Here is a 27,825-nt window from a genome sequence, read left to right as displayed (position 1 = left end):
CCTGCACTTCGGCCCCAAAGTCTAGGGTTAAGTGTGCCTCTGCCCCTGAGCAGAGGTACAAATATAAGTTATAAACGAGGAGGAGGAGGGCAGCAATACTCCGTCTCCCTCCTCCCCTCCCAAGCAAGCAGATTCTCTGCCCTTTGGGAGATGCAGAGTTCAAGTATGATACAGGCTGCAGCCTAGACCAGGCCTGCTCAACTTCGGCCCTCCTGCAGATGTCGGCCTACAACTCCCATAATCCCTGGCTATTGGCAGCTGTGGCTGGGGATTATGGGAGTTGTTGTCCAAAAGCAGCTGGTGGGGGAAGGGGGCCAAAGTTGAGCAGGCCTGACCTAGACTTTGAGAGAGAAGGATATTACAGCGATATCACGGAGAGGGAGAGCGGCTCTCCCCCGCTCCCTTCTCTCGCTTCCCATGAAGACGTGGAGGGCCGCACAGCAGTCCTGAGGCCTAGCAGTTGAGGGGGGAACCAACCCATACGGAGGCGGGTGGCAGCTCCCTGCCTCTCCTCTGCGGATCAAGCAGTGCCCTCTTCCCCTGCTGGGTGCAGGGCGGGCGTGGGTGGGGACGTGCTGCTCCTTCTGCTCCTTCTGAGCAAGCAGCTCGGCCTTGGCTTGCTGAGGCACCGGGCTGGAGTCGGAGAAGTGCCCAGACTGAGGCAGAAACTCAGGTTTGCGCTGGTCAAGAAATGGTTAATAGGGTCTATAAGCTGCCTTGTTGTTAATTGCAAGTTGTTAAGGTCATAAATTAACTGGTCTGGATGGGATGCCAGCGAGAGGCCTCTCTCTCTGATATCTCCAGCTAGCCAAGCGTGTAAACTAACATTTTCAAGGGCACGTCTGGAGGCAGAGTAGATAGTTTGCTTATCTATATGTAGAAGAAGAAAGGCTTAATTGTAATAGAGGAATGTTGCCAATTGTAATATGAGCATGATTATAATAATTGTAATATGACGGATAAATGATGCTAACCAATGAAGATTGTGTCCACTGAATGTAATTAAGATGAGTATAAGAACTGAACCTGGAATGTAATCTTTATCTCAGGTTGGGAGCGATTCCACTGAGATGAAATTGCTAGGCAATAAATCTGTTTTCTCTCCATTCGCTGGTGTCAATCCTCGCACTCTGAACCCGGGCTAGGGAATTCTGCTACAAGACAGCTGCAGTCCAGGGGCCTGGCCTGCCTCGGAGGTCCACATATGATGGAGCAATATAATGGTGGGGGAGAATAGCCTCCCCGCCTCCCAAGGTATCCAGGCTATGAGGCCTATATAGGTTTGAGGGGACTCCTAAGGACTGGATGGGAAGCTCTTCCCTGCTGTTCTTCCTCGCTCTGGCTTCCATCTCCACTTCTCTCTGGTGCTGCCTGCAGGACCAGAACCTGCTACTTGACAAAAAAGTGCAAGCCTGCAACTCAGCCACAAAGTGCTGAAGTATCACCATGAGCAAGAAGAAGGAAAAATCAAAGAGACCTCCACCACGAGAGCGGGAGAAACATCACTCAAGTGGGGCAGGGGGCAGAAGAGAGAGCACGGCAAGGTTTTGAAGGCTTCCCTCACCCCCCAGGAAGAGAAGACTTTTATATATATTTAAAGAAAGAAACCAAACCCTGTGCCAGTTCGCCCAGTTTCTGTACTTGCATACGTTATAGACAGCAACAGGAATATCCAAAGACCAAACAGAGCCAGCCCCTCAAGCCTGCAAGCAAGCACAGGAGCAACACCAATGTTTCTTTCTGCAGCTATAGTGTTCAATCTCGGGTTGCCATGTCCCCTGGAATTTAGGGTAGCCCCCGGATTTTGGCTCTTCCACCCGGCTGCTAAATTCCACCCTTATTTACACGGATTTATAATGCACTTTCCGGATTGCCCAGATTTTACTCTGGAACCGATCACAAGGGAGGGCAGAGAAGGAGTGGAAAGTATACAAATCTGTCAAATAAATAAATAAGTAAATAAATAATGCAAATTAGTTTCAGAATAGTTTGCATAATATGCAAATTAGGCCACCCGGTTATAGGAAGTGTGAATATGGCAACCCTAGTTCAATCCAGCCCTGAGGACGTCTTCCTTTCTCGAGAGGGGGATTGGGGAGGCTTCTCGGCTTGGGACAGGGCAGAAGCTGAGATGTTGAACCCCTTCCTCATTCTCGCTTGCGGCCCCAAAGAAGGGGCCCTGGCTGATCCCAAAGGGCAGCACTGTTGATGCACTGGCCTTATTAAATAAATAAGGTGGCAAACAGCACCATTCCCAGGTAAGGCAGGCCAGTGCTTTAAGAGGGGTTTAGATACGTTCATGGAGCACAGGTCTACCTAACGGCTACTAGTCTGGTGTCTATAGGCCGCCTCCAGCCTCAGAGGCAAGATGCCCCTAAATGCCAATTGCAGGGCAGCAACAGCAGGAGAGCAGGCATGCCCTCCCCTCTGGCCTCTGGGCTTCTCGGAGGCATCCGGTGGGCCAATGTGTGCCACAGGATGCTGGGTTAGACAGACCTTGGTGGGCCTGATCCAGCAGGGCTGTTCTTAGATCTGCAGGGCACCTGCCCTGCCCTGCCCTGCACTGCACTGCCGCCGATCCCCTCCACAGGAGCTGTTCTCACTTCCCCCTCCAGCCATCAAATCAGTGCTTCTGTGCCAGCATCTCAAATACTCCCTCTTCTTCTTCTTCTTCTTATTATTATTATTATTATCATCATCTACAGTTTATATCCCGCACTACCTCCAAAGAGCCCAAACATACTTGAGTTTCTCCTCACAACAACCCTGTGAAGTAGGTTAGGCTGAGAGAAAAGTGGCTGGCCCAGAGTCGCCCAGCAAGTCTCATGGCTGAATGGGGATTTGAGCTCGGGTCTTTTTCCTAGTCCAGCACTCTAACTACTACACCACGCTGCAACCTGAAGTTGCACCAAACCATCTTGACAATTCACCAGCTGCTGCTTCTGCTACCACATCATGTGCCCTTAGGCCAGCCATGTGCTGGGACCCAACACAACCACCTGCCATTAATAATGGAACAGAAGGAACCTACGAAGAAGCTACCAAGGCAGACCCTTCATCCAGCGAATAAAACAACGGTTCTCCCGTCTTCTGATCAGACCGGTACCATCCACACGCGTTCAATAACCAAGCTATAATCCTTTCACAATTAACTTACGTAATTCATAGCGGAAGGTGTCGGAAGGTATAGTAATAGCCAGGAAGTTAAACAGCTGTTTTCTTTTTACAGGACTGGATAACACTGCAGAAAGTAGCTATTAAGCTATGAGTGCAAAATAGAACTTTTGGGCACAAAATCCTTGAACATTTTATTTATTTATTTATTTATTTATTTATTTATTTATTTATTTATTTATTTATTATTGTTAAATTTATATACCGCCTTTCATTAAAGCAATCCCAAGGCGGTTTACAGCAAAAAAACTTTTAACACAAGATGGTAAAAAAGACACAATTAAAATATTAAGTGGGGGAAAGTATGTGTCTCCGTCACACATACCAGGTCAGCATGCTCATCCACAATCAAATCGTGGATGAGAGATGTTTTAGCATTAACTGACCTGGCATTCAGCAGCAGCACCCTAATCCTCAAGGGAGTGTTCTCAGAGTTCCCAGGGGTCTCAGGGTTGGGGGAAGAGCTGGAAATAGGAACAGGCCTCAGTTGCCTGGACCGTTTCCCCCTGTAACGGCCAGCCCAGCTCCCACCGCCATATCTCCCTCTGCCCGCTACCTGTGGTATTGCTGCCCCCACACCAGCCCCACTTTCCTGCTCTCCCGGACACATCCCTCAGTCCAAAAACAACCACAGCTCCACTACCTAACAAAACCAGGTGTCAAACAGACTTATGCTGAATTCTGACCCCAGGCAGCTCGCCCCAAGGCTGAGAGCCACAAGGAGAGAGTGCCAAGAGGCTTGTGCCCGTGGCCCAGCCTGAGCTTTAAAGGAGCCTCATAGCTGATGCTGCTGTGGGGAAAAAAGAAGAAGAAGAAAACAACAGAGAAAGGAAAAACAGTCCAGGGAGGTATGGGGGACTGTAGTCATTAGTGCTCCTGTTCAGAAGTCCACCAAACTTGCTGGGACTCTTCAGCACTCGGACTACTGCACTCCACCAGCTGTTCTCCACTCGGCCGAGAGCCCGAGAATATTGTCGTACCAGAGGTGTCGGATAGAAATATTTTAAATAAATAAGCCATAAAGTAAACCAATATTTTCCTTTATTCCCTCTGCTTCCAAAGAAGAGACAGGGAGCTCTTCCTCCGTGCAAGGGTTGACCAGCAACTTCTGCAGGCTCCTGATGAGTCAAATGCAGCTGACCAATCGCTGGTATCTAATCGCACGCCATTGTGCTGGTGGTCGGCCTCTCCCTCTTCCTTCCCCTCAGTTCAAGATATAACTGCCCTTGAATAACGGCCAGATGGTGGCTTGGACATGACTGATTCCCGAGCACAGTGGCTGCTTTCTCTGAACGTTCTGGAGAGTTACCCAACCCTTTGAGAATCACATGACCACCTTACATTTTCTTGCCATGGCTCCCTGTTGCTCCTTCTTTCTGGCTTGGCTTGGGTCCATTCGCATAACCCTTTGAGGCAGTAAGCAGTTTTGTTTGCAACTCTTGGCAGTATGCAATAAATACATTTGCCATAAGGTGCGTTGACCCATTTAATGTATGGGAGGCCTTACTAGTCCTACTGCTGCCCAGTGCAGGAAACTGCTACAGCATCTCTGAGAGACGGCTGTCCAGCCAATGTTTGAAAGCTTCCAGCATAGGAGAGCCCACCACTGCAGAAGGCAAACGGTTCCACTTTTGAACAGCATGTCCAACCCTTTCCAACATCTAGCCTAAATCCGCTTCCTTTTCACCACTGGATATGGATGATCCTAAATAAGGAAACAACACTTAAGAGTTGGAAAATGTGTGCTTATGACTGAAAACAGCATCAAGATATACAAGGCCCTTTACCACCCTTTCCCCCAATATTCACAAAAAGGCACTTCGCTGGAGAGAACCAGCATGGCTTCTGCAAAGGTAAATCTTGCCTCACAAACCTTTTGGAGTTCTTTGAGAGTGTCAACAAGTGTGTCGATCAAAGACTCCTGAGGAAACTTAGCAGTCATGGGATAAGGGGACAAGTACATGTGTGGATTGCTAACTGGCTGAAGGACAGGAAACAGAGGGTAGGTATAAATGGAGAGTTTTCACAATGGAGGGAAGTAAGAAGTGGGGTCCTCCAGGGATCTGTACTGGGACCGGTGCTTTTTAATTTATTCATAAATGATCTAGAAGCAGGGGTAAGCAGCGAGGTGGCCAAATTTGCAGATGATACCAAACTCTTTTGGGTAGTGAACTCTAAAAAGGATTGTGAGGAGCTCGAAAAGGTTCTCTCCAAACTGGGTGAGTGGGCGACAAAGTGGCAAATGCTGTTCAACGTTGGCAAGTATAAAGTGATGCACATTGGGGCAAAAAACCCCAACTACAAGTATACGCCGATGGAATCTGAGCTGTCGGTGACAAACCAGAAGAGGGATCTTTGGGTCGTGGTGGACAGCTTGTTAAAAGTGTCAACTCAATGTGCGGCAGCTGTGAAAAAGGCCAATTCCATGCTAGGGATCATTAGGAAGGGGATTGAAAATAAAATGGCTAATATTATAATGCCCTTATACAAAACTATGGTGCAACTACACTTGGAGTACTGTGTACAATTCTGGTCACCACATCTTAAAAAGGACATTGTAGAACTGGAAAACGTGCAGATGAGGGCAACCAAGATGATCAGGGGCCTAGAGCACCTTTCTTATGAGGCAAGACTACAACACCTGGGGCTTTTTAGTTTAGGAAAAAGACGACTGCGGGGAGACATGATAGAGGTCTATAAAATCATGCATGGTGTGGAGAAAGTGGATAGAGAGAAATTCTTCTCCCTCTCCCATAACACTAGAACCAGGGGTCATCCCATGAAATTGATTGCCAGGAAATTTAGGATCAGCAAATGGAAGTACTTTTTCACACAACGCATAACCCACTTGTGGAATTCTCTGCCACAAGATGTGGTGACAGCCAACAACCTGGATGGCTTGAAGAGGGGTTTGGATCACTTCATGGTGGAGAAGTCTGTCAACAGCTACTAGTTGGAGGGCTATAGTCCATTTCCAGCCTCAAAAGTAGGATGCCTCTGAGTACCGGTTGCAGGGGAGTGACAGCAGGAGAGAGGGCATGCCCTCAACTCCTGCCTGTGGCTTCCAGCAGCATCTGGTGGGCCACTGTTCGAAACAGGATGCTGGACTCGATGGGCTTCCTTGGGCCTGATCCAGCAGAGCTGTTCTTATGTTCTTATGCAAACTAAAATTCAAGGTTGGAAAAAGTCTTTATTGTCAGAATTCAGAAGAAATCAAGGTTGTGCAGTTTGCTGCTACAGGTAAAAGGGTACAGTTTTACCTGCTACAGGTAAAAGCAGGCCCATAGGGAGTCCTGCGGCAGACCATGTTCACCCGCCGCCGCAGCCCCCCTGCTCTGCCCCGTGTTTGACGTCAGATGGCGGGGGGAGGGGTTTTGCTCGGAAACAGGGCGTGTGCCCCATTTCAGAGCAAATTCCTGGTCTGCGCCACGTTTGCAGTGCTCCCTGCTTTAAGAGGCAGAGAGGCACGTTCTTTCTCCAGGCTGGGAAGCCAGCACTCGGCTAAGCGGCTCAAAACGCAGCCATCTGCTGTTTCATGATCTGCTTCTCCCTAGTCTGGATGTGCAGCGGGGAAGCAACTTGCCTAAGGAGCAGGAGGCTGTCAGTTCTAATCCCCGCTGCTATGTTTCCCAGGCTGTGGCAAACACCTAGATCGGACATCAGCGATATAGGAAGATGCTGAAAGGCATCATCTCATACTGCACAGGAGATGGCAATGGTAAACCCCTCCTGTTTTCTACCAAGAAACCCACATGGCTCTGTGGACTCCAGGAGTTGACTCCGAATTTTTCTTCCTCTCTCCCAACTCTAGAACCTGGGGTCACCCCATGAAACTGGAGGTTGGGAAATGTAGGACCGACAAGAGGAAGTACTTTTTCACACAGCGCATAATTAATCTATGGAATTCCTTGCCATGGGATGTGGTGATGGCCACCAGCTTGGATGGGTTTAAAAGGAGCTTAGACAGATTCCTGGTGGACAGGTCTATCCATGGCTACTAGCCTGATGGCTGTGGGCCACCTCCAGCCTCAGAGGCACGATGCCTCTCAATACCATTTGCAGGGGAGCAACAGCAGGACAAAGGGCACGCACACACCTCTTGCCTGTGGGCTCCCCAGAGGTATCTGGTGGGCCACTGTGTGAAACAGGATGCTGGACTAGATGGGCCTTGGGCCTGATCCAGCAGGGCTGTTCTTCTTTCCTTTCCTTTTTAATTTGACTGTGTGGCATACTCTACTTGAACTGTACAGCAATGTGAACAGATCCTAATGGGGCAAGGGTCCATGCTTTCATGCTGCTGAGATGTCCAGCCAAAGAAAGTGCCCGGACTGCGGCTCCTTGGAGATCGTGGAGGAGGACTCACATTATGCCGTCCAGACCCTGCTGGCGTGCACGGACTGTGGCTGCGTCCTGAGTGAAGGGCTTCTGAAGACTGCGTTTGCTGATGAAGAGCATTTGCAGGGTGAGGACCCAGAACCACTGCATAATTCAAGACCCCTTGTTCCAGGGCTGCACAACTTCGGCCCTCCAGCTGTTGTTGAACTACAGCCCCCATCACCCCCCATCCGCAGTGGTCAGTAGTCGGGGATCATGGGAGTTGTAGTCCAACATCTGCAGGAAGGCAGACGTTGGGCAGCCTTGCCTTATTCTGAGGCAGGGGCTGCCAAGCTTGGGTCCCCGGATGGTGTTGGACTACAACTCCCATCGTCCCGAACCCTTATGGCTAAAGGCCATTGTGACTGGAGATGATGGGAGCTGTAGTATAACAATATCTAGGGACCCAAGTGCATCATTAATTTATTATTATTATTGAGAGAGCCAGTGTGGTGTAGTGATTAGCACAGGGGGAGACAACCTTGACATTCCAGTAGTTGATGAACTACAAATCCCATCACCCCTCAGCCACAATTTTTTGGAGTGCCAGGGTTGTCTACGCCTGGGTTAGAGTGTTGGATTAGGACTGGGGAGACCCAAGTTCAGATCCCTGCTCACCCATGGAAATTACTCAGTGACTCTGGGCCAGTCACTTACCTTATAGCCTGGCCTACCCCACAGGGTTGTTGTGAGGAGAAACATCACCATGTATAGAACCATAAATGTAACCGTAACAAGTGGCTTCTGTTTATAAGGCTTGACATACTGAGCCACAGTTGCACAAGGGAGCTGCTGCTTCTGCTGTGGAGACCCCTGGGGACCTATTTTTGAGAGGCTGCAGAGAGACGAGGGGAGAGGGCCAGTTGTGTGAGCAGCAGAAGCATTCCCCTTTTATAACTCATACTCTGTACGTTGGGTATAGAAATCTCCTGCTGGTTTCTGAGGTACTCTACAAAAAACGTCATGACACACATACAAGGGGAACCAAAAGGGATTTCTCAAATCATTTGAAGAACAAACCATTTCCAGGTGCTTCCTACAGGAAGTAATAAGGTCACCACAACAACGGCTAATAATCTGGCCACTTAAAGTAAAAGGGTGGAATATGCAAGCAGTGGGTGGCATCCGATTGCAGAGAGCTTCCCGAGGGACAGGTCTTGGAATGCAGCCAGGCCCTGTGCTTTTCAAGAGTTTATTTTTATTTATTTTTTATTTATTACATTCTATATCCCGCTCTTCCTTCAAGGAGCTCAGAGTGGTGTACTACATACTTAAGTTCCTCCTGACAACAACCCTGTGAAGTAAGTTAGGTTGAGAGAGAAGTGACTGGCCCAGAGTCGCCCAGCAAGTCTCAGGGCTGAATGGGGATTTGAACTCGGGTCTCCCCGGTCCTAGTCCAGCACTCTAACCACTACACAACGCTGGCTCTGCCTGGAGTTCTCCAAGCCTGCTCAATTTAGCCCTCCCCCAGCTGTTTTTGGACTACAACTCCCATAATCCCCTGCCACGGTGGCCAATAGCGAGGGATTATGGGAGTTGTAGGCCAACATCTGCAGGGGGGCTGAAGCTGCGCAGCCCAGGCACTACAGGCATCACCATAAGCACCAGACATAGTTGCTTCGTCTAATGTGTGTTGTCTGAAGAGCATCTGCCTGCTTGCAGAGGTTCCAAGTCCCCTCCCTGGCAGCATCTCCCAGATAGGGCTGAGAGAGACTCCTGCCTGCAACCTTGGAGAAGCTGCTGCCAGTCTGTGTAGACAATACTGAGCTAGCTGGACCAAGGGTCTGGCTCATTATATGGCAGTTTCCCATGTACCCTGCGCTTCCATGCTGGGTCTCCCTTCACTGTCTTCAAAATAATCAGCCATGAGTGGCTTCCGCTGCCAGTTCGCCAACAGCATCTTCCAACTTTGGTTCCATTTCAAGTGCTACTACTGGTACTGCCAGTGAAGCATCACAGGGCTCCCCTGGTGTGTGTGTGTGGGGGGGGTTGGGGGACAGCATCCGTGAAATTCGACCAAAACATGGGCCACCAAGTGGGGGGGGGTTGCTTTGTAATCTGTTCTATGCTGTGCCCCACAAGTACTATGCGACTGCCTCATTTGCTGTGGATCCCACACACTCTGTCTCTCCCTGTGATTGGGACTCGCTTGCCCCTCTCCCAACTTAATCCAGACATACCGCCAGCACAGTTCCTTTCTCTGGCACCAGAGGGCACTGTCCTCCCACCTAGACTGTCTGCATTTGATTTTTCCAAGGGTGTTTTTTTTTTTTTAAATGTTTCTCATTTCTGGAGACTGTATTCATCTGGCAGTCTGGGTGTCACTCTTAAGCCACCCAGAACAATAAAGCTAGGCAATTTGAAGCTGTATCGTGTCCTTTTGCTGGGCGGGGGTGGGGTGGGGGTGGGGGGACGAGGCCATCTCAAGGGCAGGAAAAGGGGTTTTAAAACATCACATCCAAGCGTGCAGGTCCATAAACTGACCTGCCTCCTTGGCTACCCAGACATGTGGACCTATGAAGTTGCCTTCTGCTGAGTCTGGGCCTTGGTTCACTTAGTCCAGCATGGTCTGCTCTGACTGGCAGCAGCTCTCCAGGATTTCAGGCAGAGAAGGGTGTTCCCCTGCCATACCTGAAGGTATTGAACCAGGGATTGAACCTGGGGCCTTCTGCATGCAAAGCAGAAGCTCTACCGAGGGCAGCAGCCCCATCCAGCTTGTGGAACTCACTGCAACAAGATGTGCTCTAGTGCCATTTGTTTAGAAAGCTCCCCCCGCCACAAGATTAGAAAAATTAAATGGAGCGGGGAGGAGGAGGGTCATCAACAGCTAGTATCCCTGACAGCAAAAGAGAAGATCAATTTTCTGTGACAGTCTGTATCTGGAAATACTAGATGTTGAGAAGGGCATTGCAGTCCTCTGCTGGTGGTCTCCCCAGAAGCATCTGGTCTGGTTGAGTTGCTTAGCTACGGTGACAAGGGGGTTTAGGCCTGTAGCTTGATAGCCTTGTCCCTTCCATAACAAAAGCAAGAGACTGTCCTCCTTCAGTAACAAAAGGGAGGAATGTGTCCCCTTCAGAGCACAATTCTGGTCACCACATCTAAAAAAGGACATTGCAGAACTGGAAAAGGTGCAGATGAGGGCAACCAAGATGATCAGGGGCCTAGAGCACCTTTCTTATGGGGCAAGGCTACAACACCTGGGGCTATTTAGTTTAGAAAAAAGACGACTGCAGGGAGACATGATAGAGGTCTATAAAGTCATGCACGGTGTGGAGAAAGTGGAGAGAGAGAAATTCTTCTCCCTCTCACATCACACTAGAACCAGGGGTCACCCCATGAAATTGATTGCCGGGAAATCTAGGACCAACAAACAGAAGTACTTTTTCACACAACACATAATCAGCTTGTGGAATTCTCTGCCACAAGATGTGGTGACAGTCAACAACCTGGATGGCTTGAAGAGGGGTTTGGATAACTTCATGGAGGAGAGGTCTATCATCGGCTACTAGTTGGACGGCTGTGGGCCACCTCCAGCCTCAAAGGCAGGATGCCTCTGAATACAAGTTGCAGGGAAGTCACAGCAGGAGGGGGCATGCCCTCAACTCCTGCCTGTGGCTTCCAGCGGCATCTGGTGGGCTACTGTGTGAAACAGGATGCTGGACTAGATGGGCCTTGGGCCTGATCCAGCAGGGCTCTTATGTTCTTATGTTCACTCAGGGTGGAGTGGAAGTATTTGGTATTTTTGAGCTAAAATGGAGATCTGCGTTTTTAAATGGAGGCGTACAGGAGAATCCAGTTATTAATGGGGGTTCCATTCTGTGTGTGTGTGGCGGTGTGGTGGTGGTTGACTCCAAGGTCATTTCCAGCCCCCCCCCCGTTTCATGAATATGTGGGTTTATCCCTTTTCCTGCTGTCCCCTGCCCCTGTTTATATCGAGGTCAGGTGTCCATTACCCTACCGCGGATACATGAAACTGGACCCGCAATTAACGAGGTTCTCCTGTGTTCTTGGCTTGATGTTGTCCCCCCACCCCCTAAGCCAGTCCTCAGACTAGCCTATCCAAATATCCTATCCAAATATTTGACACAGAAATTGTCCTGGAATTTGCCTGGGCCTCCCCATCACGGAAGCACCCGTCAGCGTGGATACAGAGGTGGCCTCTTCAGGGGAATGCCGGACTATATCCGTGAGCGACACAGAGGAGGCGGTGAGTGACAGGCCTGCGCGAAATGTGCGACTCGCTTTCAGCACATGTAAGCGTGTGCAGTGCTGCTCCCCTGAATGTCGGGAGAGGGCTTGGCTCAAAAGGATGGACGGTGAATAGTGAATGTCTTGGCAAACCCCACTATTTTTGCCTCTGGCAAAAGTGCGCTCTCTCTCTCTCAAGGGGGCCACTTCCAGCTCTTTGGGAAGAACTTTCTAAGGTGGAAGCAAGTTCAGTAAAGGGATGTGAAGCCAGGCCATTTCCAGGATACCTTCATGAGTGAGGAGGAGGGAGGTCCAGCAGGGGAGAGAGCCACGTCTGAGGTGTGCAGGTCCCAGGTTATTCAGGGCTTCTGAGGATACTCATTGGAAGTGCTGTTTGGGGCCTTTAAAGCCCTAAATTAACTGGCCCACGCTTCTTGAAGTATCCCCTGCTCTGTATGAGCCTACCTGACCTTGAAATCTCCTTCAGTTTCCTCGTCTTTTGAGCAGGGCCTTCTTGGTTGTGGCATCTTGTCTTGGAATTCCTTTCATCCAACACCCACCCTACCTGCCTTTCCGCAAGAGTTGCTCTTCTTCCCACTGGCGGATGTCCCAAGCGCACATGCCTCCAGCCCTTCTTGGGCTGCTACTGTATCCCGGGTGAAATTCTTCCCAATCGTCTTGCCCGCCCTCATGCACAGGAGACTGAAGAGTCCAGGCCACTCCAGAAGCACTCTGTGAGATCAAAAACACACCACTGATACTAGTATTTGCAATTTGCCCGATTGAATGTGTTGTTACTATTTTACTGTAGAACCTCCACCCCCACCCCTGTGCAATGTTTATGTCATGATCTGTTCTGTCCTTTTGGGTCCTCTTCACAGATGGTGAAATCACACTGGGCCTCCCTTCCAGAGCTTCTCTTCTGGGCCAAGCAGAAGCAGTTTCTGGGCCAATGAAGCAGGTAGAAGAAGGCTCTTGAAGCAGAAGCCCTGGGCATTTCCCTGGGCCTGAAACCATCTGCCTGCTTTCCCTCGCTTAGACAGTCCAAGCTTCCCCATTGGAAGACTACCGGAGAACCGCTGTTAACACAAAAATGCTGTGCATGCCATCTTCTTGCCTTGAGTGGGAAGAAAGCGTGTGTGGACAGGCTTTGAGGCCGCCTAGTTCACAACAAGTAGAGGCTCAAAGAATAGAATTTATTTAAGTTTTGCAAGAGAGATTGAAGTTACCGATGTTCCCTGTTTATACTTACTGATGCATGCAATTGTGGTTGGCCAGCCCTGAATGTAGTGTGAAGGCCAGGAGTTTTAAAGAGTGCTCTCGTCTGCCTGGGAGGATTAATCAGCCATCTCCCAAAGAAGCAGTTTGCAGAATAGCTCCAGAATAGGCCAGATGACAGCTGGTCTTGTGGCAGCAAGCATGACTTGACCCCTTAGTTAAGCAGGGTCTGCCCTGGTTGCATATGAAAGGGAGACTTGATGTGTGAGCACTGTAAGATATTCCCCTCAGGATGGAGCTGCTCTGGGAAGAGCAGAAAGTTTCAAGTTCCCTCCCTGGTATCTCCAAGATAGGACAAGATTTTATTTATTTTTATTTTTTTATAGGACAAGATTTTTTTTATTGAACCAACAAACTACCAAAGCATACAGTACGTTGCCAAAGCACAATTATATACAAAGTGGTTGTTTGTACATGATATATCTACAAAGATTTACACACAAGAATTTGGAAACACACAAGTTATGAAGTATATGCAGGTAGTACTGTAACTCGGGGGTGGGAGATTACAAGGCACATCAGGTAATCGGGGGGGGGGGGGGGTTACGTCCGACGTCCATTTCCACAATTTGTCCCATTGCTGTTTAGAAGAGGTACTCTTGTCTTTTTGCACATAACCATACAAATTTTTCCAGAAGAGATTTACTGTCTCATCTGCGCGAACCTCTTGGTCACATCTTCCCTCCCTATTCCTATGCAGGAGCATTGCATAAATGACATACAGGTTTACTAACCTGATTACGAGAAGGGGAATGTTCCAGTTCCCTAGTATGAGGGCACCCGTTCCGTCCCATTTCCTTGAAGGTTTCTTTCTGGGACCTCGAAAAGAGGTTCTGTCACTCAAACCTGAGGTTAGTTCTTCCCAAGTCTGTTTTTCCAAATCAGGCCACTCTAACAACTTGCTTACTCCCTGCCACACTCTTTTGGCTACCACACACTTTTTAAAGAAATGTGAGTGGGTTTCCCTGAATGTCTTGCCTAGCTCACTAGCTTTCTGTTTGCAGGTGATTTTAGGACACTCTTGCTGGTCCTCTGGGAGCCATGGCTTAGCCGCATTAAGTGATAGTACTTGGTGGTATAAACGCCACCTTGTTTCCCATAAATGGAAAGGGACTTTTTTCTCTTTAAAGAGAGTGATAGGCTGCGAGAGATTCCTGCCTGCAACCTTGGAGAAGCCACTGCCAGTCTGTTAAGACAATACTGAGGACAATCTTGAGGCTCTTCATCTGTTGCTGAAGACCACAACATACATCATCCCCACTACAATTTATTCCTGTTGGGGATGATAGGATTTGTAGTGCAACAACAGCTGGAGAGGAGAGCCTCAGATTGACCACCTCTGCACTCAGAGATTTATGGAGGGGGAAACGGGGAGAGCCACTAATCAATGCCTTGTAGGCTTGATAGCTAAATAGAACCTCCAGGCTTAGAGGCAGTCTATCACTAAATGCCAGTTGTTAGGGAGTACAAAGGAGGGGGGGAGTAGGGTTGCCAACATTCCGTTGGCTGCAACTGGGATGGGGATTCCGGGAGAGGGGGACAGGGGCATGGCCACCTAGAGGTGGGACAGAGTCGGGAGAGAAGGCGGTGAAAGACTGCCTTCCTCAGCCCCACCATCCGCCAAATGAGGCAGATGGGTCCATTTTAGGCTTCTTCAGCCCCGCCTCTTTTGGAGGAATGCGGGGCTGAGGAAGACAGACTTTTGCCACCTTCTCTCCTGGCTCCATCCCTCTCCCGGTCAGCGACAGTCTGTCTCTCAGTAACTCGCTGCTGCTGGCTTTGCTTTCTCAGTCTTCAGTTCTTCAGTCAGCCCATGTGCCATCCCTCCCAACAAGCCTGCCCCTGCCCACCCACCCCCAGCCAGCCAGAGCTGCTCAGCAGCGGGCAGCCATTCACATTGTTCTCCCCTCATACACCCATAGCCCCCACCACTCTTCCACTGGTGTGCATTCTCCCCCATCGAAGAATGAATTCCTCTTGAAGGAATGCATCTCCATAGGGAGGGAGGCACCGCTTACAGGAGCTCCTCCCCATAGAAATGTGCCCCCAAGGAATGCTAGTCAACAACATCTGGAATCCCCTGTTAGAGGGAATGCTGGCTGTGATGCTGCTACAAGTGAAGCCTGGCCTGCTTAAGACCTCTCTGCTCCAGGCATAGATGTCAGCCAGAGTCTGTTCTGGGAAGCACAGGCTCTATGGTCCCAGCTGTGCCCTCCCCCCCTCCTGTGGGTGGTCCTGCAATCCCCTGCTGAGCCTCTACCAACTCAAGTGAATCCTACCCACATTCATGCTCTTCTTAATCTTTTTCTCCCCATCACGTCTCTAGGATCAGTTGCAGCAGAAGATCATCTGCCCAGGGGTGGTAACCTGGGTTACTCCTGTATTGAAGGAGTTACTCCTATATTACTCCTGTACTGAAGGAGTTACATTGGCTGCTGATATGTTTCCAGGCAAAATACAAGGTGTTAGTTATAACCTATAAAGCCCTAAACAGCTTGGGCCCTGGGTTTTTAAAAGAATGTCTTCTTCATTATGAACCCCACCGCCCACTGAGATCATCAGGAGACGTCTGTCTGCATTTTCCACCAGCTCGTCTGGTGGCTACTCAGGGATGGGCCTTCTCCGTTGCTGCCCCGAGGCTTTGGAATGCGCTCCCTAGTAAAATAAGAGCCTCCCCATCTCTGACCATTTTAAAAAAGTCTTTAAAGACACATCTGTTCACCCAGACTTTTAACTGATACTATTTTGATTATTTTTAATGTTGTTTTAGAATATTGTTTTAAAATTTTTAACTTGTGTTTTTAATTTCTTGTTTTTGTTTTTAACTAATGTTTTACTTTTGTTTTTATCTTGTTGTAAACTGCCCAGAGACGTAAGTTTTGGGCGGTATAAAAATATGTAAAACAAACAAACAAACCTGTCTGACCGCTGCTCCAAATGGTCTCTGTGTTTGGGCAGGTATTGCTGAAACACCTGCCCACATCTTCACCACATCTTCTCGAGGGAGGTCCAGATGAGATACCACGAGTCCTCTAAACTAGTCTGTGGGGCTATTCACACACGCAGGCAGAACGCTAAGGAAGCCTAGCCCGGTTTTGCCTGTGTGTGAGAACTGCCAGGAGCTGCGTGGCTCCCAGTAATGGCACAGCAGCAAACCCTGTAGGGAATCCCAGCTGGTAGCCAGGGTTAAGGGTATGAACATGCTGTAGCAGATAAAAGCCTTTGTCTCAGAGCAAGCTCATGTGAGGGAAAGAAATGCTGAATCATCCCTGCTGAGCTGCCAGGCTAGGCTTCTCCTAAAATTATTCTATATTCCTGGTAGGTTTAAAATGCTGCCACCACCACCCCTTTTGTCTACAGAAACTCTCTGGGCTTGGGGTGGGATAATCCCAGAGAAAACTCTCTTAATTTGGCTCTTGGACAAGTACAAAAATCTTCCACATGCAAGCCTGCACTTGATGAGAAAACTGTTGGCTGCTGAACGCTTGAGGATGTGTTTGCTGTGCCGCTACTTGGAGAAGTCAGACCTGTTCTCAGTCACTCATGTGTTGGTAACATCCAGACCAGACTACTGCAATGCGCTCTATGTGGGGCTGCCCTTGAAGACTGTTATGCCAATGGGTGCAAGTTGTTTCATAAGTATCACACCCATCCTGTGGCAGCTTCACTGGTTACCAGTCTGCTTCTGGGCTAGATTCAAGGTGCTGTTCTTGACCTTTAAAGCTCTACACGGCTTGGGCTGGGGTACCTGTCGGACTACATTTGCCTACAGGAATCTGCCAGGGCCATCCACTTATTGTCTCAGGCCCTGCTCATGGCCCTGCCATTAACAGAGATCTGGTTGGTGGGGACTAGAGACAGGGCCTTTTCAATTGTGGCCCCTCAGCTTTGGAATGCCCTCCCTGAAGAGTTTTGCCATGCTCCCTCCCTCAGTGTTTTTTAAAAACAATTTAAAACACAACTTTTTAAGGACACTTTTTAAAACTGCATTTTTTGTTATATCTGGTAGGTTCTTTAGCTTTTTATAATTTTTAATTTTTGGCTTTTAAAAAACTTTTAATTTGAACCCAATAATGACTGTGATTTTTAACTCGACTTTTAACTTGTTTGTTCAGTTTGGCTAGTTTTATTACTTTTATTGTGTCTTATATCTATTTTATTGTTGTAATCTGCCATGAGCAGTAGTGCACTAGAGAGGAGAGGTATAAATATTTCAAATAAATAAAATAATTTGTGCCAGAGAAATCCCCTCCCCACTTTCCTAAGTTAAAAATAAACTCGGAGAGGCTTGTAAAACGAAAAGAAAAAACAGTTTTATTCAATTACTACAGACTGCTTCCATCTGCGGCTTTCTCAGCTTTTAGATACAGTTAAAAATATTTAGTAGGATTCAAAAAATAGGTTGTCTTAATGCACACTTAAATGTTTACAGAGGCTTTTGTAATGCCCTAGGTGTATTGAGCATAGTCTAGTGTTTCTTATTTTAATTATGTTGCAGGTAAACTATAATAGAACAGTATCCAGAATATGCAGAGCACACACACCAGAGAAATATAACATCCCTAATGCAAAGTCTGACTAAACAAACTTTTCCCTGGACTAAATGTTCCTTTCCCTTGAACTCACCAAACTCCAAACACCAAACTTCAAGCCTCCTGTAATCTTGTCTTCCCAGGCTTTAGTTATCCTCCTGCAGCCAACCTCCATGGCCACATGTTCTCCTGAGCACCTCCGGCCTAGCTTCTCCCAACAAAGAACTCCCTTCTTCCTGGCAACAGCTCTTTAGGTCCCACCTATCTGGTGTGCTGATTGGCTGAGCCCTGGAGTTCAGCAGCCTGTCAGTCAAGACAGGGTTCACTTCCTGCTAACTATTTAGAGGGAGAGGAGGCTGGTCACTACACATGCTCTTACTCGTGGCTAATTAATCGTGTGGCAGTGCCACGTGGCACCTACACGAGTAGCCTCCTAGCCTGCATTGGCAGGTTCCCCATTATGCACCGTGCACTCGCAGGGTGAATTATGGGAGTTCCAGGGGCCTCCCAGCTGCCAGTAGCAGCCAGCGAATGTCTGTGTGAGCGATCTGCTGGCCCAGCCAGACGACAAGGTTCGTCTGTGGGTGAGGTGATGTCAGGCAGTGGTCTGACTCAGAGGACTCTGATGAGGAATTTTCTGGTTCCAGCCCCGAGGGGATCCTCCTGCAGGAGGCAGAGGAGGAAGCCCCTCAGACAGAGCACTCACCTGCTGTAGAACAGCAAGATGTTGTTGGGGAGTGTTGCTTTCTTCAGACTGGGAGGAGCCAGGACCAAACAGCAGTCCAGTGAGCCACGTGCAATGCCGGAGAGAATGCAGAAAGGAGCAGCGTGTTGGGCAATGCAGAAGCAGCCGGTCAGAAAGGAGTGGCGTATAAAGCCAGACCTCTCCCTCTGCCTCACACTGGTTTCAGCTGATCACTCTGGTGTGCAGATTCAGTTTCCAGCTCGCAGAACCCTTGTGATGTTTTGCTCCTGGACCCCCAACCTTGGCCTGGATATCGACAGGTGACTTTCCCTGGAACCCTTAGACCACGGAACCAGCAACTCGACCCTTCTCCAGGCAACGACCCTGATTGGACTTGGCAGTGACTACAATTTATGGACCAGCGGCTCTAAGAGGGGTAATTTCCCTTGCTTCAATCCCCTGTGTACTTGACTGCAGTTTAGCTGCTGCTAAAACTCCGGCTTCACTCCTCTGTACTGTGGCAGCCGCTTTAAATTTCTCACAGGAACGTGCACCGCCGACAGGTAAGCATTTTAACGCTCCCTCCCTTGCAGCGAGGAGCCCTTTCTCCCTGATCATGTGAAAGGGTTCTGTGTCTTTTTAATAAAGCTGTTTATATTCTGGCCAACTCTAGCACTGAAATCCCCAACTATCAGCATCTGGCAGCAGTTGCTCAACTTTCTCCAACAACGTTTGTAAGGGAGGACCAGACCTGGAGCCACAAATCGGAATTCCGACCCACAGGGTATAATTTGGGGGATATACACAGGGAGATATATATTAATGCAAAGAATGGATCCCCAATATTTGCTAGCACTATGAACTGTCTGTATATACTCACTACCAGACCAATCCCTTTGGCCAACATCTCCCTCAAGCTCCACTGAGATGAAAGTTCACAGCCCACCACTTGCTCTCTCCTGTTTGATGGCTCACAGATATAATAAAACGTATCCTGGCACCATACATCCTGCAAAAGGATTACATCAAACCTTTTCAGATATGGTTCAAAATTATCATCCACAAACTTATTCTGCCAGCCAGCAATATTCTAGGAGACCACTTTTATGAAGCCAGGGTCTTTTGACAGTCAATTAGCAGGGTTTGAAGCTGCTGGCAAGTTGGGGTCTTCCATGCAAGTGCCTCTTTCTACATCAGGACACATTGGCAGCCTATCTTCAGCTGTTGGGGGGAGTGAGGATTTCCACTGTACCAGGTTTTCCACCTCTTCGGCACTTGCTACTGAAGGGTCAATATTCTCTCTTCCAGCTAGTTGAATCAAATCCATTTCGTGGGCTGAGGAGCTGTTGAGTGAAATAAGCTCAAAGTTCTGAGTGGAGAGCACAGGAGTCACTTGCTTCTTGTATCGATAGTAGGTCATCAATAACAGATTTTTGACTGTAATTCTTTTTAGAAGCAAGACATGCTGAGAGTGGTTCACGAAAGAGTGTAGGGAAGTCCTCTAATGCCGCCTGGAGATGCACCCATCAGGCGGTACAAAAATATGATTTTTTTTTTAAAGTGATCTCATCCTGTTCATTGCTTGGCAATATCCCAAAGTAATCAGCCAGACGTTCCTCCGTTGAAACATTCAAGTCGTTTTTTGGGTTGCAGGCCAGAGCTGATTTCTTACTATGTTATTCTTCTCTAGCCTCTGAGAAGGTGGAGGACTTATTAGAAATGGCAACAGAGTCTGTGTCAGGCTGCTTATCTATAGTGAGATGCAATGGATTTGAGCTGGATTGATGGAAGAGAGGCCTTACAGTCATGTCACGGAATACTCGGACAGGTGTGATTTGGAAAGCCCGCAAGAAAGTTTTCCTCTTTAACAGCATATGCGGAATCTTGGGCTGATTAAAAGTCAACAAAACCCTCTTAGCTTCTGGAGGGCTCGGTAGCCAATTGGTGGCAACCAGATCAATAAACTGAGGCCCACATCTCAAGAGCTGGCTCAAGGAACAGATTATTTCTTGGCGAGAGTGCCAACGATTTCTGTTACTATTATTCAGACAGACATAAAGCATAACCTGATTTAACTGTAATGCCCAGTTAGCTCTTCCAACTCCAGCTGCAGGCTGGCCAAAATCCAAGGTTACAGTCGGTTGTTTGTGTTGATTGGCTGAGCCTGCTTCATCACCGAAACTAGGCCCTGAAGACTTAGTTACAGAGTCTGCCTTTGCCAAATACTTCTGAGTAACATGTTCAAAAGATGTCACTAATAGGTCCACTTTCGTACTCACAGAAGTGATTCCTTCCAAGAGCGTTACCGCCATTTTTGCCGACAACAGACATCGCTTTGCTACAGAGTCCATGGGAAAAGTGGACTGTTGCTGTAATTTCTGAGCCAATGCTAACCATTTCTCCACTAAAGACTCTGGATCATCAGGCATTAATGTTACTCCTGGTGAAATTGGGCCGTCAGTTGAGGAAACTGGCCTCTCTAAGGAGAAGAGATATGCTGCTCTCGAGATGGACCATTGATTACATGTGGGAATTGTAATACTAATGATGTTTCTTTCATCGTCACTAAGAGGGCAAAGTTCATCTATTATAAGCTCCTTGGTGGATTTTTTTTGTAGGGACCCAGAATTGGCCCGGCTGCGTTTTTTATTTCCCATAATAGGCGACATGAAGGGATAAGAGACCTCTCACCATCCTGGAAGTGTTGATCGTGCCGCTTCACCAAGCCCTGAGCTCCTGCAAGGCACTGGCGTTTCTGGAGAATAACAGTATCTTGTCTACTTTCTGCTCCCCCGAAAGCTGGATAATCACCACAAAGGGGCTGCCAGGAGTCTCCCAAATAGGCAGTGAAGATCCTTTTAAAGACTAGAAACTTCTCAGGAAAAAGACATAATAATTATTTAGCTCTAAAACAGGCTGCTGTTCACCATCACCATCTCGGCTCCTCCCCCAACATCCTGACTAAGGAAGCGCAGCGAACAAAGATGTGCTAGAGCAGGGATTCTCAATGCTTGGTCCCCAGATGTTATTGGACTTCAACTCCCATAATCCCCAACCAAAGGCCAAATGGGGCTGGGGATTATGGGAGTTGAAGTCCAATAATATCTGGGGACCCAACATTGAGAATCCCTATGCTAGAGCAAGAAGATCACAGAGTTGCGCTAAAAAGGGGGGCTGTGCAGAACTGCACTATTATATCCTTGCACTACAGCGCCTGCACAAGTTTCCTGTAAAAGAGCCAAGGCATGCTTCAGCATTATTTGCAGATAAACCCTTATCACAGTGTTACTACGGATCTGCAAAGCATGCTTCCGTACCTCCTGTGTTGTGACACCGCAGTCCCTGCGCTGACAGCAAGGTGCCGTTCACATTTCCGATGCCTTACTTCGGATTTTATCTTTGCGATTTAGTGCTACAACGTTGCACGTCCGTTGCAGAAAAACAGCTGTATTTTCCCACCGTAGGAGTTTGAGATTCTGGGGATCGTTTTCAATACGAGCCTGTCAAGCCGAAGCATTTTACTGCTGTTCTAGCATGTAATCTGGAAAGCGCCCAGGCTATGCAACTGTTGTGAAAATGCAAGCATGCTTACAGTGGCATAACACTTCACCGGACTGCCAACTCCAGGCGTAGCTCAAGTAGCTAGCACCACATCTCTGCACCAGTGCAACATCCTTTTGCAAGCGCTTCAGTAGTCAGGATGTTAGCCACTGACTGCAACAACCAGCTAAAAGAGAAGGATAGCAAATCAACAAGTGGAAACATCTGGTCTCCTATAGTCCTGGAAACCTCGACAGATAGTGACATGCCTCGACATAAAAGTCTTGGTGAAGCAGTAGAAGGAAGCCAATGAGTTTAACAGTTTTAACAATTTCAACATTGTGTTACATTTTAAGTTGTTTCAATGTTTTAATTTGTACTGTTTTTATTGTAAACTGCCCAGAGTCATAAGTTCTGGGCAGTATATAAATTAGTTAAATAAAAATAAATAAAATCTATAAGGTGGCTCTAGTGGGAGGTAGTTCCAAAGACTAGGTGCCAGCACCAGAAAAGCTCTTATCCTAAATCCCCAGCAGGAAAACCTCCGAATGAGGCAGGGCAAAAAGTTGAGATCTAGTTGAAGATCTTACAGTGACTGGCTAGTTCCATATAGGACATGGAGATCTTGTGTGTTTTTGTATATGCTTTTAAGGTTCAGAAGAATTATATTCCCAGTTATGGTTAAGAGCAAGCCAGGATCACTTATTTATTTATTTGATTTATATACCACCCTTCCCAAAGTGGCCCAGGGCACCTATCACAAAAACCAGAAATACATCACAATTAAAACCAGGAATTAAAAGAAGTTTAAAATTACAATTAAAACTAAGTATTATTAAAAGCCAGGCTAAAAAGATGGGTCTTTAAGGCTCTCCTGAAGGCCTCCAAGGAAGACAATCCTCTTATATCCATGGGGAGCACATTCCAAATGTCTGGAAAAGAGTGATCCTGGCTTACTCTAACCCAGGTTCCAAAATAAAGCCAGATCTCAACCTGGGACTGAATCTGCTCAGTGTCTTGACCACCTCAGTGCCTGCATTGGAAGGAGTTTGGTCACCCTCCTCCCAACCACCCCATCCCACAGGAAAATCCACTGTCCACTGGAACTCAATGGGAACCCACTGTGAGTCCAAGTCGTTCTGGTTGGCATTGTCCACTTCCGCCACATATCGGTTGGCATCGTCCACTTCCGCCAACTGCATAGCCCTCCCCTGGCTCAACTCCGCCTCCATCCCTCCAACATTCTGGATGTTGTGGGAAAAGACTGAGCTCCAACCCTCCCCAATTCCTATGGAAGATCTCACACGCTTTTTGTCTTACCCTCCCACAGCTGGGGGACACTTTGGGAAGGATACAGGAAGCTGGCCAAAGGAGCCAAGGACTACCGCAGTGTAGCAAGTTTTGCTACCTTTCCCGGCCTGTAATCAGCCATGCGCCAGCCCGGATCCCTTCTTCTGGAACCTTCTCAGCTTTCCTGCTACCAGCCTTCACTTGCTGAATTGCTTCGGCTTATTTCATCATTTCCTACACAGCGGAAACAACGTTCTGCGGATCTGAAATTCAAAATGTTTGCATCAGGCCAACTTTACTTCCATATTCCGGAGAAGTCTGCATAAGCTTGAGTTCTGGCTACATTTTTTTTTAAGTGGCATGCATTAGAAATTCCCATGGAGAGTCAGTAATATCAGAATCGGGGAGTCAAACTATTAAACAATTGGCTTCAGTTCTAGTTCACACGCCAACTTGAAAAAGTGGTCTGGTAACCAGTTCACACATTTTGAACTTGTTTAGATTGAGTTTATGTGAAATAATACTAAAGTTTCCTGCTTGCAAAGAAACTAACAAATAAGCACAGCGCCAGCTACTCAACATTAGAAAAGAGATCAAAGAACATTATTGAATTTAACAATCAAAATACATACAGTTCGATAAAAGCAGGAAAATGAAGCTTTCATGCAGAGAGTGAAACCAAGTACTTGATTGTTCTACCACGAGATTTTAGGTTCAGGCTCAATTCTGGTTCATTCAGTTTCTGAACCCGATCCTACCAGACCTAATCCAACATTAACCACTACACTACACTACTTGACTTTCAAAAGCTGCTAATTTGGGTAGAAATGTCTCTCTTACCAAAAATCCACCCCTGTGAAATGGGGGGAGAAAAACGTTCTCCAAAGATCAGATTTAAAAAGAGAATTTTGATATTGTTGAGCTTTTCATAGGAATTTGAATTCAAGACTAACGAATTGTTTGTGCCCCGAATATGTGTAGGCAAAGTCGGCTTTGTCAAATGTAAGATGAAGGTGGCTCTTGACTATGAAAGCTTCCTGCTGCAACAAACATATTCTTCTTTAAGATGCCAGAAGCCCAACTGCCATTTTGGTTGCAAGATATTGTGTTTGAACACATTTGCCCACTCGTGATAACCAGGGCAACATTATTTTACAAACAGTGTACTCCAGAAATTATGAAGCTGTTTTCAATTTCCTTCATCACCTTCCAATTCTTTTGAAGGCTAAGGAGAGTTTCTTTGGTAAAGATTCCGTGTGCATGCATCTGTGAAAAACACTCCTATTCCCAAAGTTTGAAGCTGAGTTCCAGTGCATAGGCAGAGGAACTGGAAGGGCAGCAGGTAAAACAGGTAATGGGGTGGGGCCAGGTGTGGGTGAATCTAACAGTAGACAGGTCTATGGGCAATATCAGGCAGCACCCTACCATAACCTGTGAATTTGTGGAAGATCTCTCACTGAAGAACAGTGTCTTACCATTGTCCAGAAGCATGCATGCTGTCAACCAATTAATTTTTATTTTATTTTGATATTTATATCCCCATTCTTCTTCCAAGGAGTCCAGAGCAGTGTACCCAGCTATGTTTATCCTTATCACAACCCTGTGAGGTAGCTAAGGCTGAGAAATAAGTGAGTGGCCCAGAATCACCCAGTGAGTTTTATGGCTTGACAGTAATGAGGCAAAGACTCACAGAGTTCTGCTTCAAATATTATTCAGCCCAGGAACATGGGAAGCAGTCATGATGAAACCCAGTCCCTGGAGCACATCCCAGGTGCATGTGCAGAGTGCCTGTCCTTCAGCAGAAAGGAAATTGTGCACATTTTGAGGATTGCACAAACACACCATGCTTATACACACGTGTATTTTGCCTTCTGCACACAGGATTCTGACAGGCTCTATGCCTTTAAAAGAGGCTTAGACAAATTCATGGAGGACAGGTGTATCTTCTCAGAGACATGTGGTGGGCCACTGTGAAAAACAGGATATAAGAACAGCCCTGCTGGATCAGGCCCAAGGCCCATCCAGTCCAGCATCCTGTTTCCCACAGTGGCCCACCAGATGCCGCTGGAAGCCCACAGGCAAAAGGTGAGGGCATGCCCTCTCTCTTGCTGTTGCTCCCCTGCAACTGCTATTGAGAGGCATCTCACCTCTGAGGCTGGAGGTGGCCCATAGCCACCAGACTAGTAGCCATTGATAGACCTGTCCTCCATAAATATGTCTAAGTCTCCTTTAAAGCCATCCAAACTAGTGGCCATCACCACATCCCATGGCAAAAAAAAAATCCATAGCAGCATAGTTTAATTGTGCGCTGTGTGAAAAGATACTTTTCTCTGTCGGTCCTAAATTTCCTGGCATTCATTTTCATGGGATGACCCCTGGTTCTATGGAATGTGTGTGTGAGAGAGAAACTTCTCTCTGTCCACTCTCTCTATTCCATGCATAATGCTATACACCTTGATCATGTCTCCCCTTATCCAATTTAAGAGCCTCTTTTCCAAACTAGAGGATGCTGGACTAGACAGGCCTTGGGCCTGATCCAGCAGGGCTGTTTGTATGTTCTAATACATTGAGAGTGAATGGTATATCTGTTAAACCTTTGCCTGACCTGTAGTTATGAACGGAAAAGTGCTGTGCTGGAAGAAATAGGATTGAAACCTTAAGATGGAAAATGTTTTTTAGGCTTGCTTTTCTTGGGAGTTCAGTGCAAGGAGCAAAAGCACACTTGGCAACATTTTCTTTTCTTGACCATTTGTATGGGTACAGGAGCTAGGGATTTCTTGTTAGCTTTAGAAGAATCTCCCTTTTCAGCCCTTCCATATATCTCATGGGATTGTAATACTACCCATTTTAAGCTATTCCTAGAGCCTCTTCTTCCCCCATATTCTAATATTTTCCACAAGATCAAGCTATTAACATTTCCATGACTGCTCTGTCTGATGCCAGTTCCTGGAGAATTGGCAAGCCTATAACAGAAGAAGAAGCACTGCTTGGGGTGGCAGGGAGGTGGGAGGTAGGAGTAGCCATCCCATTCTGTATTTTGAAATCAGCTCCACTTTGTGATAGGATCAGGGAAGAGGATTGTTTTTGTAGAGAGAAGCATCTGCGATTCAATCTGAAATCCTGCATCCCAGAGGAAAGAAATGCATTTAGTGTGTGCGCAAATGCACATAATGTGCATACACATACTGTGTACACACACCCTCCATTGCTGTGTTTTCCCCCTGAACCCTGCAGCTGGGCTTTTCATAGCAGCTTGATCTGCCGCTGTTGGCAGGGGAAGCAGGAGGAGTTCTCAAAGCTATTTATACAGAAAAATAAACAGCAGATAAATAAGATGAGAGTGAAGAGTGGGTTGACTAGGAATAGAGAGTCCTGAGTTCAAATTCTTCCCTGTTCAGTCATCAAACTCTCTCTCTCATCCTAACCTACCTCACAGGACTTTAAAGATTGGAGGGGGAGGCAGAAGAAGGATTTTAAAGATTTTAAAAGAGGGGGGCAGGAGAATCATGTATGCCATGCTGTGCTCTTTGGAGGAAGAGAAGGATATAAGGGTCATAGATAGCAACATACATGTATATATGTATACACAGCATGCACATATCTCTGTTGACTTCTAACCACACACACTCCAATACTAAGCATGTAAATTCAGAAGCAAATTTAAATGGATGTTACAAAGACAAAAACTGAAGCATATTTAGCTGATATTACCAAAAAGGCATTTTATTTTTAACCCCAAACCAATGCACAAATCATATAAACTCCTTCAGCGATGCCACAGAATCAGTTTAAAACAAAACAAAACACCACACTGCATAAAAATTCAGAAGCTACAGATGTCCTTCCTTTACTAGAACTGTCACATACAGTGATGCTAGAATATGCCAAACTGAGAACAAATAAAAACAGGCTTCTTAGCCCAGCCTGAGGGTATGTGCGGTTGGAATAGATTGGTCAGCCGCCCTGCTGTGAAAAGCAAACCCTTTTTTTTCCGGCTCCAAAAGAGCCATGCAAAATCGCTTCTCTGCTGCATGCAATGGATTTTTCCTCCTTTAAAAAAAGATCTTTGCCTTCCTAAGCGGTGTCTAAAGCAGAGCTCACCAGCAAAAAGGCGAAGCCGGGGCAGGGGGTGGGAATGCGAGGAGAAAGAAGAGAAATGTCATTTTGCAAAGAGGACGTTCTTGCAAAAGGCTCAAGGCTTGCTCGGTGCTGAAAACCCTGGAGACCACTTAGGGTTGGAGAGAAGAGTTCTTGCAAAGCCTCGCTTTCTCTCCCCACCTTGCACAGGGCCTGGCTAAGCCTCTCATAAGCCATGATGCCAGGCCATTTTTCACTTCAGAGAAGTGAAAGAAACCTGGAAGGGGGAACACATCCCACCCTCCTTCTGCTCTTGTTTTTCTCTTACCTCTCCTTTTATCCAAAGTGTCCCCAGAAGCAAAGCCACACACTGTCTTTTGGGTTGAGCAGCTGATCCGGGTGCGTATAAACACAGCCATGCAATCCAGCTCAATTCCAGAAGCAGCTCAGGAAATAGATCTCCCAGCAGCTGCCTCCAATGCCGCCCTCTGATTGGCTCAGCTCTCTCCCACCCCCATGCGCCTCTCTCTCATTGGATCAGCCACAAAGGCACCAGCCCCTTCTGCAACCAAAACTCCAAAAGGGCAAATCCTGAAAGTCTATGTAGGCAGGGATAGTAAATGATGATATCGAGAGGCGGACATTTGGGGCTGGTGCCTGCACGATGAAGAGCCAGTCCAGGGGTGC

General features: G+C 47.4%; 1 protein-coding gene across 2 annotated transcripts in view; it reads right to left on the bottom strand.

Annotated features, from left to right (window-relative positions):
• The window catches only part of LOC128345197 (procathepsin L-like), a 52,465-nt gene extending 24,862 nt beyond the window's left edge, over window positions 1–27,603 (bottom strand). Inside the window, exons 1-3 of one of the 2 annotated variants that reach the window (XM_053296779.1) lie at window positions 27,467–27,603; window positions 23,127–23,324; window positions 17,303–21,096 (exon numbers count right to left, since the gene is read on the bottom strand). In XM_053296779.1, coding sequence (XP_053152754.1) covers window positions 19,908–20,900 — 993 coding nt within the window. In that variant the 5' untranslated portion in view covers window positions 20,901–21,096; window positions 23,127–23,324; window positions 27,467–27,603 and the 3' untranslated portion in view covers window positions 17,303–19,907. Of the gene's footprint in view, window positions 1–17,302; window positions 21,097–23,126; window positions 23,325–27,466 lie in introns of those variants that run through there. The other variant, XM_053296774.1, reaches the window with a different exon arrangement.
• Window positions 27,604–27,825: the final 222 nt, after the last annotated feature.

The sequence above is a fragment of the Hemicordylus capensis genome, chromosome 2 (genome assembly GCF_027244095.1).
Source record: "Hemicordylus capensis ecotype Gifberg chromosome 2, rHemCap1.1.pri, whole genome shotgun sequence".
Taxonomy (NCBI): Eukaryota; Metazoa; Chordata; class Lepidosauria; order Squamata; family Cordylidae; genus Hemicordylus; species Hemicordylus capensis.
The sequence above is the reverse complement of the archived record's forward strand: the minus strand, read 5'-3'. Positions and strand labels throughout refer to the sequence as shown.